The sequence below is a fragment of the Amblyomma americanum genome, chromosome 11 (genome assembly GCF_052857255.1).
Source record: "Amblyomma americanum isolate KBUSLIRL-KWMA chromosome 11, ASM5285725v1, whole genome shotgun sequence".
NCBI lineage: Eukaryota > Metazoa > Arthropoda > Arachnida > Ixodida > Ixodidae > Amblyomma > Amblyomma americanum.
In genome coordinates this window covers 106,071,401-106,087,361 of record NC_135507.1, presented here as the reverse complement: position 1 = coordinate 106,087,361, position 15,961 = coordinate 106,071,401, and the positions used below count along the sequence as shown (strand labels likewise).

Sequence of the window (15,961 nt, the reverse complement as noted above, 5' to 3'; positions counted from 1 at the left end):
TGACTTTTCGGTATTCATCCCTGCAAACACAATTGAAATCCCCCAAAAGCATAATTTCACAATCCGTGGACAAATTGTCGACTAATGACAGGAAAAATAGCTTTCTATCACCACGACGGCTAATGTTCCACCATGAATAAAGCCGCATCTAGTGAATGCAATCTTCTGATGCAGAAGTCTCTGCGCTTTCGCTACGTACATCCTGGCTTAACAGAGCTAGGCCAGAAGCAATTTTTTCCTGAGAACTCTCGCCTAAACGATTCCTACGTCGCCGAGGTTTTCAAATCAAATCCTGGTTGGGCCGAAGAACGGATGCTTTGCTTTCGCCTCTTTATGCCAGTTGAACATGGCCGCAAGTTCTAATCGCTCGAGGTATTCTTTAGGATCTTTGCCTGGTGAGCCGTTGAACTTGTGCCGGACTCGGGGCTGATGTAGAGTAATGGACGACGGTGTTGTAGTCATGGTTGACTGAGGAGCCCTTCTGCACTCGTGTGCGGTTAGGTAGTACTCCGTGTTGAGGTGGAAGATGCAGAAGGCGCCAGCTGCTTGTTAGTTCCCCTTCAATTGGCGGCGATTCGTTCGCTTTCCCAATGCCTGCTTCTGGAGATACGAGGGGGTGAGGTCGACGATGACATCTGCGACTCAGCACCTGCACTAGAAATAAACATCACTAACGTTTGCGGCAATAGTTACCCTATAGAATAGTGTTGTGTGGAAAAATCTTTGTTTTTAACCGCAGTAATCGTTGTGATGAACCTCAGGTGTCATCTGCTGTTTCGTGAACGCCTCAGAGCGGAGCCGAGGCGGCCGCGACAGAAAGGAACGAAGCGTTAATTTTTTTTATGACTGTGAAGCACTGCTGCGAGTCAGGCGCAGCTCAGCGCGAACTTGCAAATTATGACATCATTTGACACAGCCCACCCCAACGCGGACGAGCGGGTCATCTGGTGGTGGTTGCAAAAACTTATTCTGAAAGATAATTCGAGGAACGCAGGCAGGCACGTAGCCAGAGATTTTCTTTCGGGAGGGCGCACCTCCAATTCAGCTGCGCCGCCTCTCCCTTGACAGTCATTTCCGAACTTGTCCGGGCACACGACCGGTGGAGCAGATTGAGTCAGCAGCGTCTCGACTGGTGCACGTGCTGCTCGCACCGCTGGCACTCTCTCTTTCATTGTGTGCACGTGCAGCCCTGCTCGCAAGAGCACAAAGAGGGATTGCCGCTTGTTGTGAGTCGCAGCGTTCAAAGACTGGAGAAATTATTGCGTCGGGGGCTGTCACAAAGTTCTCTCAAAACCAAGGCCCAAGAGCTGCGCCTAGAATTCTGCAGATTTCCTGGACATTTCCTACATTCTTGGGGAAAATATTTTAATATTTTCAAGTTACTTATTGCCACTTTTAGTCCAGGGGACCATCCAGAGTTTGTGTTTGTACCACTCTGAAAAATAAACGAACTGAATTGAATATTGGTAAATTGTAAGCTACTGTAATGGAAATATTTAAGCTAATGGTCCCTCCTTTCAATGTGTAATAGACGCTAGCAAAAACGTTTACAGCAAAAATTAAGTGCAGTTGCCTGTAGATGGGAAAATGTTACAGTCAAACCTTCCAGTATATAAAAAATGCGTTTATACACTCTTTCCCGTTCATAAATGCTTTTGTCCGGAATTGTTGAGTATGAAAAGGTTGTGAACGAGAGACGGCAAGCCTGGATAACTGATGCGTAGGGTCGAGTAAGCATTTTTGTCATGCTAAACGTTTCGTATGTTGCACATGCAATATTATTTCTGACCAGTTTTCGTTTTAATTCATTAAGCACGCAGTATTTAGTAGTATAGATCGCACTAACGATACTCTTATTTTTTTCGCCACTAAAGCCCTCCGCCGGTCAGATAAAGGAAAAAATTATTTTCGAGACTTACATCAACAGCTTCGTTATGCAGATGCGTGGGAGGAAATGTCAGTGACCACCTCATTGTTCCGAGGTGTGACGCCAGGCTCAATTTACGAAGTTCACTACATGTAAAAAATTTCTAAAAATATAAGTACTACAAGTATCATACACTTAAAGATGGAGCTTCTATTCACCAAAATTTTTTGGATCGCAGCCAAGACTGCTGGAAGTTGGGGTTCAGCGGAGCTGGGTTTGCGTTGGTACTGGTGCTCGAACCTAGCTAAAGTTGCGCTGAAGGTTGGGTGTGTCACTTTTGACTTTTCAGGGGATATATCCGTGATCGTTCTTTTTTGTGCGTGTGAAAAAAAACGTTAACAACTGGGCTTCTAAAATAAATACGGAGAGAATTCTCCTGAAATTTCCAACAAGAATAACAGCTGAAAAGCTCAACGTGTACGCATGAATGGTTCATGGCACCATTCTAAAATATCTTACCTACCCCTACTTATCTCACAAAAATGAAATCTGCGGCCCCAGTCGGCGCAGTGGTGCAAATCGGGCAGCGCGTCGGGCAGAGGACGTGTATCTATGCTATCAGAAACTAAGTTATTGCTTATCACATGCTGCCTGCAAAGTGAAGACTGCCGAATATTATGTGCTAAAACAGGTTGCGGCTTTGGCAACCTGAATGACTGCAGTTGGAGTAAAATGTCACGAGTCGATGGCTCGGTGGCATATTTGAGCAGCTATGGTTCAGCCGCGTCCGTCCGTCCGTCCGTCTGTCCGTCCGTCCGTCCGTCCGTCCGTCCGTCCATCCATCCATCCATCCATCCATCCATCTGAACGGCCGCAGCAGCGTCAGCCGGCGAACACGGCGTCCGCATCGCAGCGCGCTCCACGAATGTGAAATCCGACAGCTCGCGAGCACATGGTTTTGATAAAGCAGCGCAGCATGGCGCGCAATGTTTATAAGGCGCCGGTGCAAGCTACGCGCCAGATTTTGATGCTTCTCTTTTTCTCTGGTGGAGGTCCTTGCTCAATAAATGCGCCTCTTCAAACAGGAGGAGTTCTGGGTGCGTTTTCAGATTTAAAAAATAACGTTCGACAAAAACGTGTATGTGTTATCGCACTTATGCGCACACTGCCCCCCCCTCCCCCTCAAAGGTGTACAAAAGTCCATCTGCAGACCAAGCGCCAAAACCACGCGGCACATCTATCTGAATACAGGTCTGGTATGGCCGATTTGCACTCTGAACTAGACGGGTCTGTCTAGTTTGAGCTCCGGACCGGACAGGTCTGTCCGGTTTGAGCTCCGTATTGGCCTGGTCTGTGCGGTACGAGCTTCGAATCGGGCATGGTCTCTCCGGTTTGAGTTCTATACCAGACTCGACTGTCCGGTTTGGGATCCATACCGCACCGATATGAAACCGATATGTTCCGGTAAAATCTGGTTTGCCCCGATACAGGGATTTTCTAAGAGAGAAAACGTCAATAGGATTGCTCTGCGAGGTCACGAATCTCGTGCACTTGATTCTGTACAAAGGTCTTCCAGTTGTTCGTGTCTTTCCCGATCCAGCAAGGAGTGATCGTGAGCCTAACCAAATATTACTCCGGAAAAGCCGTAATCGCAGTTCCTCGATATGTTGCTGTACATTCCCGCTGCTATTAAGGGCGACAATAATTCGTCTTGCAGAGTCATTGCTTTTAGCGGTGTAACTCTGGTCTTCGCAAGCAGCAGGTTTGTCTGAATCTTCTGTGAGCTCCATGTATGCACACGTATACGCTACAGCGCCATATGCTCTCCGACTTGCGTCTGCAAAATTGTGAATCTCCATGCTACCTTCCATTTCTGCACCCAAACCTATGAACGCTGAAGTTGTGAAGAGTGGCTGCTTCTCCACTCCATTCGCACCTGACCTTTTCCAAAGGTGGCGGCAGAATGTCATCCGAATCAAGGTCGGCCTTCTGGAGGGCTTGTGAAATAATTTCAACATAGGTCCACCGAAATTTCGACATCTGACAGCTACTGCGTCCTTTCCTAATAAATCTTTCCTTTCCACAAAACACATGCTTTGCATTCCTCCACGTAAACAGACAAGAGTCCTCACAGATAGCTAGTAATTAGTGATTCGCTATTTAATAGTTAGTTAAAAAGTCGTACATCATCATCATCATCAGCCTGACTACACCCACTGCAGGGCAAATGCCTCTCCCATGTCTCTCCAATTAAGCCCGTCCTTTGCTGCTGCGCCCACCATATGCCTGCGAAGTTCTTAATCTACTCCGCCCACCGAACCCTCTGCTGACCCCTGCTACGCTTACGTTCTATTGGAATCCACTCCGTTACCCTTAAAAACCAGCGGTTGTCGAGCCTTCCAGTCACATGCCCTGCCCAAGCCCATTTCTTCCTCTTGATTTCGACTAGGATGTCATTAACCTGCGTTTGTTCCCTCACCCACTCTGCCCGCCTCCGGTCTCTTAACGTTACACCTACGAGTTTTCTTTCCATGGCTCGCTGCGTTGTCCTTAACTTAAGCTGAACCCTTTTCGTTAGCCTCTACGTTTCTGCCGTTTAGGTCAGTACCGGGAAGATAAGTTGTATAGTAATTGGTAATTGTTTAAATCGTAAATCAACGAAATAATTAGTACAATAAGAAGGTAAGACAAGATAAGTTGTATAATATATGATAATTGGTTAATAAGTACATTAGCTGATTAGTAACACTAGCGGTTGGTGTAGTAAGGCGTAACTTAGAACTCGGTATACAATTATGCACTGCGCACGCGCAAGGCAACAGCAGACAACGCACCTGCGCCTAAGTCTACTGCGCATGTGTGTGATGTCACTGAGTGGCGCCACCATCGTTAGAGAGGAGCGCTCCCCGGGCAATATTCTTTTAGGCCTCCTGAACGCCGATCTGGAAGGATGCCGCCTGAACGCCCTCCTGTTTCTGCGTGCGCGCGCTAATGAACGTCAGCGAAAGTGCCGTAAAGCGAACAATTGTGTAGTCTTTAATCAACATCTCCACCACACATCAGAGACAAAAGTCGCAACACCGCGCTAAACGCTTTCGCCTCACCGCGCTTTAGGTCAACAGAGTGCCCCCCTGAATTTTCTGCCTGCTACTTGGAGAATGCCTGTCAAGATATGCGTCGCCGATCCTTCTTCCCTCTTGTTGCCCGCCAAACACACCCTCTGTCAAGAATTCCTTTCCAATAAACTCGCAACCCAATTAGCAGGATATGGCTGCAGCGATAAACTTCCTTTGAATCCTTCCATTTCGAAGAAGTCGGTAAAGAGCAGATGCAGTAACTCCTGAGGTTCTAACCTTCAAACTTTGTAGGAGGTCTAGGAGGACTAGTTATATTGATTTTAATGGTGCGAAAACAACCGAGGCTGTCATGGGCCAAACACACAGTTTTTATTAAAGGTGAGGCTTTTTAGTAGATAGAGTTTGTTTAAAACATTGGCTTGCTTGAGAAACTTAAAAAATACTTGAAAAATTAACCAGGGCTCTCTCATCTAAAAGCAACATGGCGTGTACCGGGATGCATTCATTTTAAAATTTTCTGGCACATTTCTTGCTTAGTTCTTCCAGTTTACACATGAAATTAAAATTTTCACTTAACAAAACACGTTGTGAGGCTAGTTGGTTAAGCTTGGTTTTTTGTCGTTTTTTTTTTCGTCAGCGCCACAAAAACGAGAACACCGAAAGGAAGAAGCACACAGGACGGGCGCTGACTCCAGCTTAATTTAATGAAGCTGACACATTCTACATTTATAGACAATGAAGGACCAGTGTGCACGCGGGTGGGAAATTTCTTGTATGTTTGAGCATACTCAGGGAATCGGTGTAAATGATGCTATTTTAAAGTTCTCTCTTGGTGTTTGCTCAACCGCTACAAAGATGACATGACACTCGGCAGTAAAAATCTATGCGTACTGTGGTAGTCGTACTACTTTTTCATTTTTCCTTTAATTATTGCACATCGAACACGAATTTAGTGTTTGGTGCATCTAGTACTGCTAAATCTTCGCATTTATCTTCAAGGCGCTGTATTAGTGGCCAGATAAATTGTGGTTTGTTGTTGAATAATTTTTTAGATGAGCACTTGGTGACAATGGGAGGCAGAGATGTTTAGGAAGAGAACGGGTTTTGTCTGCTGTGTTGGGTTTTATGGCACACAGGCAACTAAGGGCATTATGCGCCAAGCTCAAGGGATGAAAAGTTTCCTTCACAATTCTATAGAAAAGTGAAAAATCATTGGTGGTGCAGCGCCTAAACTGTTAGTACTACCCAATGATGACGAACGAGATGTTTAAGAAATGCCCACTGAGAAAAGCGTTCAAGAGGGTCGGGTAACCTCAGCACCCATCCTCGCCTGGGCAATGATCTCGAGGCTGCTGACCAGTGAAATAGACACCTCACCCTTTTTCTCACGATGAGAAAGCGGCTGAGTTCTGGTTAAAAAGTGTTTATTGTTATATATTGACTATATATTACCAAATCTACAATTTATTGAGAACACCTGCTCTCTTTGAAAACTTAAAATCCTGTGAAATGTCCACAAGTGCATCTCCACCTAAGTTTAATGTTGAGTGAAATGGTACATGTTGTTTGTAACACACTGCATAATGACTTTTTAAGTGTTTTTACTTGAGACATATTTCTAGTTAGCGCATGTTCGCATAATCCACATTGGGGCTTCTCTTCTTTTGTCAGTATGAAATGATATATCAGGTGTGCATCCTATAGGAAGACGGCAGATAATACCTTCCATGGAACGTTCGGTGCAGGACTTCCACTCACGTGAGACTGGTTTTACCAAGAGTAATTTGTTTCATTGTCCCAAGCCGAATGCCATTTTTTATTACTTCTCGATGTACTAAATTCATGCAATCTTTTAAGGGAATATTTACTTTGTTATTTGCTTCCCACGAGCTTGAGCAGCACAGAGGTCTGCGCTCTCGTTACCTTTTATGCTGACATGACTGGGCACCCAGCAGAGTTTTATGTCTTATCCTTCAGCGGTGGCGATTGTTATGCTGTGTGTCATGCCGGCAAGCAGCGGAGTGCCTGTATTTCTAGAGTTAAGCGCTGTACGCACACTTAGCAAGTCTGTGTAAATAACACCATTAATCCTTTCTTACGGTGTCGTGCCCCCTTGACACCCTTGACAGTTGGCGGAATCTGTTAGGCCCGATACTTTATTATCTATGTGTAAAGCGCACCTGGTTTTGCATTTACATGCTTTTTCTGGTGATATTCAGTTGAACCCTTGACCCCCAATCCTTGAATCCATATCAGAGGTCATTGCACGAATGGAGCTCTCACAAAATAGAATGCTGTCCGAGGTTGCTTTGATACGTTCTGCCCAAACAAATATCGAATCCCTTGACAGCCATCTTTCCAGCCATGTTGACATACTAGAAAAAAAAGTAGAAGCTTGTCAATCTGAAGACCAGCCTGCCGCTAATACCTTTATTGAAAAGCTGACCGCCGAAGTCAAGGCGCTCGCAGGGAAATGCGACGATTCACAAAACCGCCTTCGCCACAACGATCTGCCTTTTTTCGAACCCCTGACTCCAGCGACAAAACGTGGGCAGAGTCGCAATCAGAAGCCGTCTCTTTTTTTGCTGAGCACCTTCAAGTAGCTATCCCGAGCTCAGATATTGAGCGAGCTCACCGATTTGGCCGCTTCCACGAAGATAGAAAATGTCCTATTATCCAACTATCCTGCTTTAAAACAAAGTCAAACATTCTTTCCGCCGGATCTAAGGTAACGAAACCAAATTTTCAATTCGGGAAGATTATTCAGGGCGTGTGCCTACAGCTCGAACAGAACTATACTTGCGTGACCTTGATAGGAACTTAGCTGTTAAGATAAGCTTCGATAAGTTGCTCATGGGAGAAAAGCAGTACACCTACGATGCTGAGTCAGATTCTGTCCACGAGGTGAAATCATAGCGTTCACTGAATAGTTCAAAGCCTCCTCAATCTGCATCGTATCAGCCGGTACAATACCGAGTCCGCGCAGCAGCGCACCACGAAACATCAGCTGTTCTCACAAACATCCGTAGCTACTTACCCAAAAAGGACTGCGTCGAAGCCATCCTCTCAGATAACCTCACTGATATTGCTATTTTTATGGAAGCATGACTAACCCCTCACATCTCATTCGAAGAGATGCTGAATAATGTGTCATTCGCAATACACAGGCGTGACAGGGTGTGACGAAAAGGCGGTGGTATCCTAGTATTCGTTAATCGAGCCTTGCCTTCATTTACTATTCATATTAAAAGTCACAGTGAAATTATCAGCGTTAGCATCGATGGCAATGCCGGGGCTAGCAAAAATCTTTCCCTTCCTTTTTACTACTATTTTAATAAAAAAACATTACTACTACTACTACATATCCCTTCCTCGAAGCTATATCATACTAATCGCTTGCTATGGAGCACCTGATTGTGATCTTTCCTTCGTCAATGAACTGCACTTTGCACTTCTCGACTTATCCGCCGCGGTGGCTTAGTGGTTAGGGCGCTCGGCTACTGATCCTGAGTTCCCGGGTTCGAACCCAACGGCAGCGGCTGCGTTTCGATGCAGGCAAACCGCTAAGGCGCCCGTGTGCTGTGCGGTGTCAGTGAGCATTAAAAATCCCCAGGTGGTCGAAATTATTCCCGACCCCTCCACTACGGCACCTCTTTCTCCCTTTCTTCTTTCACTCCCCCCTTTATCGCTTTCCTTACGGCGCGGTTCAGGTGTCCAACGATATATGAGACAGATACTGCGCCATTTCCTTTCCCAAAAACCAATTATTATTCTCGACTTAAAACAGCCGCTTTCCCCGAGCAAATTTCATATTTTGTGGCGATTTCAGTTACCCAGACATAGCTTGGGATAACTTAGCCACCACTTCTCGTCAATCTAAAGAATTTGTCGATCTTCCACTTTTGTTTAACCTCACGCCGATAGTCAAAATGCCAACAAGGATCAGCAATACGCTTGACCTTGTTTTTGTTTACACTCCAGAAATGATCCACTCAATGTCTTCTACAAACAGTCTCAGCGATCACAACCTAATGTTATTTAATGCAGCAGGGCCGAAGCCGCTTCGCTACCCTTTCACTAAAATCATCCGTGAATATAAGAGGGCAAATTTCCCTTTTATAAATGCCAAACTGGAAAACTTGTTCCACACTCTTTAACCGCCCGCTTCTTCAAGAACTGTCGACCAAAATTGATTATTATTGAAGCAGAAACTTTTGACAGTAATTGAAACCCATGTTCCCGTCATTTCCGTTCGTGGCGGTGCAGGCAAATCATGATTAAGCAGTGAAGCTTTCACGTAAGAAAAAACGTCTTTTTCACATTGCTAAGCAATCAAACTCAGCCCTCAGGTGGGAAAAATATTTCACGTGTCTCAAAGACTATACAAGCCTACTGAAGCAGTTCAAAAAGAAGTTCTTCCACGAGGATCTTCTGCGCATAATGAACAAAAATTTCCAAAAATTTTGGACTCTACTTTCTCCGCCTAGTCATCATGCGCACATGTCACTTTCTAACTAGGATGGTTCACATGTGCTGCCAGACGAACAATCCGATGTAATGAACTCGCACTTTTCTTCAGTTTTCACCTATGAGACGAAAGTTAAAATTCACACCTTTCATGGAACCAGTTCCTCACGGATGCCGCCCTTTATAGTCACTGTGGAAGGTATCGAAAAGCTGAAGTTATCAAGTAGCCCCGGTCCCGATAGCATCTCTGCCAAAGTTCTTAAAGCAACTAAAGTCCCGACCAGCCGTTTATTGCAGATAATATTTGCCCGTCCCTCGCTGAAAGCGCTCTTCCGACACACTGGAAAATTAACAAAGTAGTTCTGGTATTTATAAGTGGTAACAGGTCGGATCCATCAAATTATCGCATAATATCTTTAACATACATCGCCTGCAAACTAATCATTTATTCTCAAGTTGCCTCACACCTTGATAACAACATTCTTCTTCGCCAACCAACATGGTTTCCGCTCAGGTCGCTCTTGTGAATCGCAGCTTGTTGAATTCACCACTGGTCTTCATTTAAACCTTGATTCATTTTTTCAAACTGATGTTATTATAGAGTTTTCTAAGGGCCGCATTCTAAAACGCTCCTTACCTTACTAAGGGCGCCTCACGCACCGTAAGGCTACCTTATGTCAATTCTGAAACGTCCCTTACTAAGGAGCCCTAAGTTAGGGCCTCCTTCGTGCTTCCCCACTCTAAGGGAGCGGGCATGCTACCTTCATGCTTCCTAACCCCGCTCCTTTACCTGAAGGGTTGCTTTTCCACAAGGGTCTGCACACAGTACCGCGCGCACCTCCCGCAGCAGCTCTGCGCGCGCGTAGCGAAGACAGCCGTCGAGCCAGCCGAGCAGGCGCGAAGTGCCTGCCCGCCCCGTCGTCTTTCTTCCTGTGGCGCGTGATTTTCGTCGAGTGTGCTTCGTGAGTTCATGACAATGCTGTCACGCGCGTACGTCTCGGACGACGGCAGTTTTGAAGCCTACGGAAGGTTTTTACGCCGCGCAGCTGGACTTCTGCACGGCGATGTTTATAGACCTCCGGTGTCGCCTCAGCTGCGGAGTCTCGCAGATCGCCTCAACCCATTGGAGCTCTACAATGTCCACGAATTTTTAGCACGCTACCGCTTTTCCAAAGAAGCCGTGCTAACCATACTGGCGGAGCTGCAAACTACGGACAAGGCAGACAACAGAGGAGCTCCGCTGCCACCCGCACTCAAGCTGCTCATTGCACTCCGCTTTCATAGGACCGGTGCCATGCAGACTGTTGTGGGGGACCTTGTGAATGTGTCGCAGCCTGCAGTCTGCAGAAGCATTTGGGAGATGACACAACTGATATGCGTGCGTCCGTTCCCCAAGTATGTGAACGTGCCGAACTCAACGGAAGCAAGGGCAGCGATGACGAAGTTTTACAAGATCGGTGGGTTTCCCGGTGTCGCGAGGTGCATTGACTGCAGCCATGTGCCCATCAAAAGCCCCGGTGGGGATGACGCTGAAGTCTACAGGAATAGAAAAGGTGTCTTTTCGATAAATGTGCAGGTAAGTGAACGCCGTACACTCTTTGAATAGTGCCTGCCTATGTTTACTCACTGTAATAGTTACTAATCGTTATGTAATAATATTGCGTTATTTGTATGAAGGACACTACGTTATGGTAAATGTGAGCAAAATAACTGCCATTAGGGCAGCTTGAAACCCCAAACCCGTACACTGGTAGTGCAGCATCAATGCTCCTCACATTAAACCACATACCCTGAGGTTAAACGCACACAAACGTGTCTGCTACAGTTTAAGTTTTTTTTCTTTTGCAGGCTGTAACAGGCCCTGGGCTTCAATTTTACGACGTCGTCGCAAGGTGGCCCGGCTGGGTTCACGGTAACCGAATTTTTAACAACAGTAGGGTCATGGTGAGGTACGAGGACAAGGAAGTACCTGGCACTCTACTTGGTGACCAGGGATACGCATGTTTGCCTTATCTCATGACACCACTGAGAAACCCTCGAACGTCTCCACAAAAAAGGCAAGTAAGACAATTTGCGTTAGTGATCTCAAGTACACAAGCCTATTATCTTGTCTTCCTTTTCTCATAGGTACAACAGGAGCCACATAAGAACTCGCAACTCTATTGAGCGCGCGTTTGGAGTGTGGAAAAGAAAGGTTTGCGTGTCTGAGCAAGAAACTGGAAACCAAACTTGAAAGAACAACTGCAATCATCACAGCATGCGCAGCTCTTCACAACGTTGCCTGCTCTTTGAGGGACCCACTTCCTAATGGATATGAGCCAGAACTTGAAGAGGATGATGAAGCAGGGCCAAGTGTTCCTGATAGTCATCTGGGCACGCAGCATAGAACCCGCCTTATCGATCGCTGCTTCACGAGGGACCAAAGTGACGCAAACGACAATGAAATGGATTCCGATTAGAGGTAATACTTGGAGATTACTGCAGTGTAAAATTTTTGCCTGTAGTAAGGAGGCTGAAAAAACTATTAATAACTGAAAATAACATGCAAAAAAGCACACTGGAATGTCCCTGAGTCCAGTAGAAATTTAATTTGCCCTTTATGGCATCTTCAAGCCGTTGTGGTTCGTGCTTTTCACTGCTTCAAGCTGCTTGGAAAGAACAGCTTGTTTTAGTTGCTCAGTTTCTAGTTTCGCTCTCAAGACCCTCATTTTCAATTTGTGAACGGCACTTCTCTTGTGCCTTTCATCCACATATTGTTCTTGTTTTGCTGCATGCTCATCAGTAATCATCTTCATTCTTGACTTGTGTTCTATGCGCCTTTGACTTTTGTCATCCTCCGCAGCCTGAAGACGAGCCCCGAGCTCAGCAGACACCGCCTGCTCTACAGCCACAGCTCGACCTCCTTGCCTGCGGCGCCCTGCAGGCTCTGATACTTCATCCAGCCTGCATGGTGGTGCAACTCTCTCATCCTCAGTTGACGGCCCAGCAGCACTAATGTCAGGTGCTGTGAGGCCAGCAGCGTGGCATCAGAAAGTCCGTCCTCGCTTTGGAAGATCACTGTAGACTCTGCAAGAATTGTAAATAAAACATTCTATAGTCCAGTTTGTTGCAGATTACTATTAGTAATTTTTCGTACTGTGCACGACTACCAACCAGGCAGGCAATACGAACTTTGATGTCATTGTTTAAGGCATGGCAGCTTGCAAACTGCGACTTCAGGCCATCAGCAGGCAGATGGCCTGCAGGACAGTGGTGCACCAAACAAAAGCTGCAGTGGTATAGCAAATTTGTAAACTTAAGTGGGTGACAACCGAAAGGCTTCCTTCTCACACCAGAGGTGCCCCGCCGGAGGTCTTTCGATGATTTACCATGTCAGATTAGTTTCCAGACTGCATGACACGACCTCCAACTTCGGGAAATAAATACTCTCCCTAAACTGCACGCAAAAAAGAAACATTAAAATTATTTAAAACCTGCGAAATTCCTAGCAATGGCCTCGAAATGACTGGTTTCATGTTACGCGTCCAGACCAACAGCTTCTGTAGTGTGCTGTCATTCCTTCAAGAAAAAAAGCAAACGTACAAACATTCCTCGTCGTCTTAACTCAAGGAATTTTCCTTGAGGTTGGTTGACCTCCGGATCTCCCGGTTGTTTGGCACAAAAAAATTGTTTGAGGGACTGCCGCCGTCGCTGACAACAGTGGCACCTGGGCCGGCTGACAGTCCCCACAATGAGCTAAGCCGTTCCGTCGCCAGCGCTTTTCTGGCCCTCAGGTTGGCACGACCGCTGCCAATTCGTCAGGTAGAAGCACTCAAGGCGCTTTGTTAAGTGCACAGACATTACTACGCGAATGCTGAAGCGAAGGGAGCTCGCATGGCAGCCATGGGCAAAGGGACGCCGAAGCGCGCCTGAACCAGCTTCGCACACCGCGAGACACCACGCCGTTTCTGGAAATCGGCCCTTTCAACAGCCACCTGTTCAATGCGCTGCTCTTTGCTTTCGACGGGGCGCTTCTGGCATCGCGTAGCCACTGTAATCGCAGTGACATGTGGAACTGAAGGCTGCGAAAAACTATTCTACTGACGACAAGAACGCATTCTTGTCGCTAGCGAAGCGGACACCAAAAAAAAGATTCTTCGAATATATCGACAGCAGCAAGTGTTCATCAGAAGTGGCGACCATTACACTGTTCACAAGACAAAATAATCTCATTATGATAGCACCGCCAACTACAAAATTTCCTGACTGCAGACAAGTATACTTTGGCGAACTGCATTACATAGGGATAGGAAAAATGTGCAGCTATGAAAGCAGCAACAATAAAAAAATATATATGGTAAAAGCAGCGCAGTAAGTTGCACTTACCGCCGTCACTCTCGTCGAGCCGGGCATCTCCTTGGACCATGCTGGCGATTATATTAGAAACGTCGGCGCTGGCTCGAGGCCGGTCACTGACAAAAGCGTTTGGTGCCGTCGTAGTGATGTGCGGCACAATCGCTTCTATTTGTGGGAGCCTTTCGTCCACCGGCTTTGGTGGAGGACCACCACCTGTCATGAAACATGCACACTTCGAATTAGTACTTATCATTTGCAAAAAGCACGGAAACTTACCTGTACCCATAACTCCTCTTGATAGCCTAGCCAGTTCTTTCTTCGCCTTCTGCTTCATGTTGTCCCACAATTTCTTCAGTTTCTTCACTTCGCGAGGTCGCACATTCGGCATGCTATTATATTCACAGCGCAACCGCTCCCAAGCTCTTGATTTTGCGATGAGTGAAACTCCGTCGGTTTTCTTACATTCAACTAAATGTTTGTATTTTTCTATCAGCTCTTGAAGAATATCTTTCTCTTCCTCGGTGAAATACAACTTCCCGGGCATATCGGCGTAAATAATATACACAACCCGAGCACAAACGACACACACACGAGAACCGCTGCCACCCCGCCGGTGGCAGCGGTTTTGTTGCCAGACTCAGTTTGCTTCGTTGCCAAAATCAGACATTTTAAAACAGTCAACGAAGTTTTTACGAACTAGATAGACACTGTGCTGACGAATAGCAAATAAAGGTAATTTTATGAGCAAGTTCATTTTAATTTTCGCAAATAGTGCTAAAATCTTTGAGTTCTTGTGCATAATCTCGACACCACTACGGCCATGACACCTCCCTTCCTCCGTAAGGAGCTCCTTTCGTGAGGAAGCCCTAAGGAAGCTTTCAGCATTCCGAGCGACCATCTTAGGCCGCCTTACGTTTAGGCAGCATGAAGGCCTCCTAACTAAAGTTAAAGAAATGGTGTAAGTTAAGGAGCGTTTTAGAATTCGGCCCTAAGCCTTTTGATTGTGTTCCTCATTTTCGAGTCATCTGTGACCTTTCTAATCTCAGCCTGGACCCATTAATGATATCTTGAATTGAATGCTTCCTCACCGACCGTTTTCACTACGCCGTTATAGGAGGGCATCCTACAGCCTCAACCAAGGTTCTTTCTGGCGTTTCACAAAGCTCAGTGCTGGCCCGCTTCTTTTTATCATCTATATTAACGACCTCCTCTGTGGCTTTCAACATTAATACGTGTCTTCGCAGATGGCTGTGTCCTCTACCTCCGAATTTCTTCTCAAAGCGACCAGAGCATGCTTCAGGATGACAATTTTAATACATGAGTGGTGTAATAAGTTGCCGATGCAGCCTAATATTTCAAAATGCAAGTTTATGCCAGTTTCGCGCAAACGCTCAAACATCACCCACGTGTGCTCTTTAAACTCAGTCAGTATATCACAAGTACAAATGAATCGTTACCTCGATGTCTTAATCTCAAGCAATTTAAATTGCTCCGAACGTATCATACAACTGGTCGCTGAACTGGTCGCTAAAACACTAGGCTTTATTAGAAGAACATTATCGATGTCCCCCCCCCCCCCTTCCGTCCGTAAACTGTCATATGAAACCTTCGTACGATCTAGGCTAGTATGCGCATGCGCAATTTGGTGTCCACATCATAATTAACTCCGTAACTCTGTAGAATCTGTTCAGAACCGTGCCGCCGCTCGCTTTATATCTTCAATGTACCACAAAATCAGTACCAGAAGTATAAAATCATCACTGGATCTTCCCTCATTGGTCTTTCGCCGTATAAGATATCACTATGCCTCTTCCACAAGATATAATATCATATCACGCATCTGCGCCAATCTCTTCTTCACCCACAAGCACGTTCATCTCGACGTTTGTTCAAAAGCTTAAGTGGACTGTCGCGATCAATTTGAAGGCGATCGCTGGAGAGGCGACCGAAACAAATAGCGCCACGTTACGTCGCACCTTCCGTGGCGAGGTAAACTTCAGTGTAGCTTCGCTTTGTCTTTTCGCTGTGGCAATGTAAAGCGCCGAAACCCATTGATGGAGGACGCATTTCAAGTCAGAGCAGGAGTCAGTTGAGTATATCTTAAAGAATCTTTATGATTTAGCACTATCTCCAGAAGATGAGGAAAGTATTGAAAGCCATGAAGCCCGAAACAGGTTGGAAGAAAATGACATCCCTTTCATAGAGCAAGAAGTAG

At 46.0% G+C, this 15,961-nt stretch overlaps 1 protein-coding gene and 1 long non-coding RNA gene across 2 annotated transcripts in view; both read right to left on the bottom strand.

The window, feature by feature from the left end:
- LOC144110053 (uncharacterized) overlaps positions 1-15,961 on the bottom strand; it is a 411,060-nt gene that overhangs the window by 252,421 nt on the left and 142,678 nt on the right. The gene's annotated exons all lie outside the window — the stretch shown is intronic.
- Positions 12,029-14,100, bottom strand: LOC144111221 (uncharacterized). Its single transcript, XM_077644436.1, has 3 exons — positions 14,023-14,100; positions 13,777-13,959; positions 12,029-12,477 (listed from the first exon to the last, which is right to left on the bottom strand). The coding sequence occupies exons 1-3, from the start codon at positions 14,078-14,080 to the stop codon at positions 12,293-12,295; spliced, it is 426 nt and encodes a 141-aa protein (XP_077500562.1). The 5' UTR covers positions 14,081-14,100; the 3' UTR covers positions 12,029-12,292.

Bases quoted from the DNA above. Each gene is read 5' to 3' on its own strand.
- LOC144111221 (XM_077644436.1), bottom strand. From the start codon at position 14,080: ATGAAGCAGAAGGCGAAGAAAGAACTGGCTAGGCTATCAAGAGGAGTT. The intron at 13,960-14,022 runs GTAAGTTTCCGT...GTTTCATGACAG, and splicing joins AAGAGGAGTTATGGGTACAG to GTGGTGGTCCTCCACCAAAG. The intron at 12,478-13,776 runs GTAAGTGCAACT...CAATTCTTGCAG, and splicing joins GCTCGACGAGAGTGACGGCG to AGTCTACAGTGATCTTCCAA.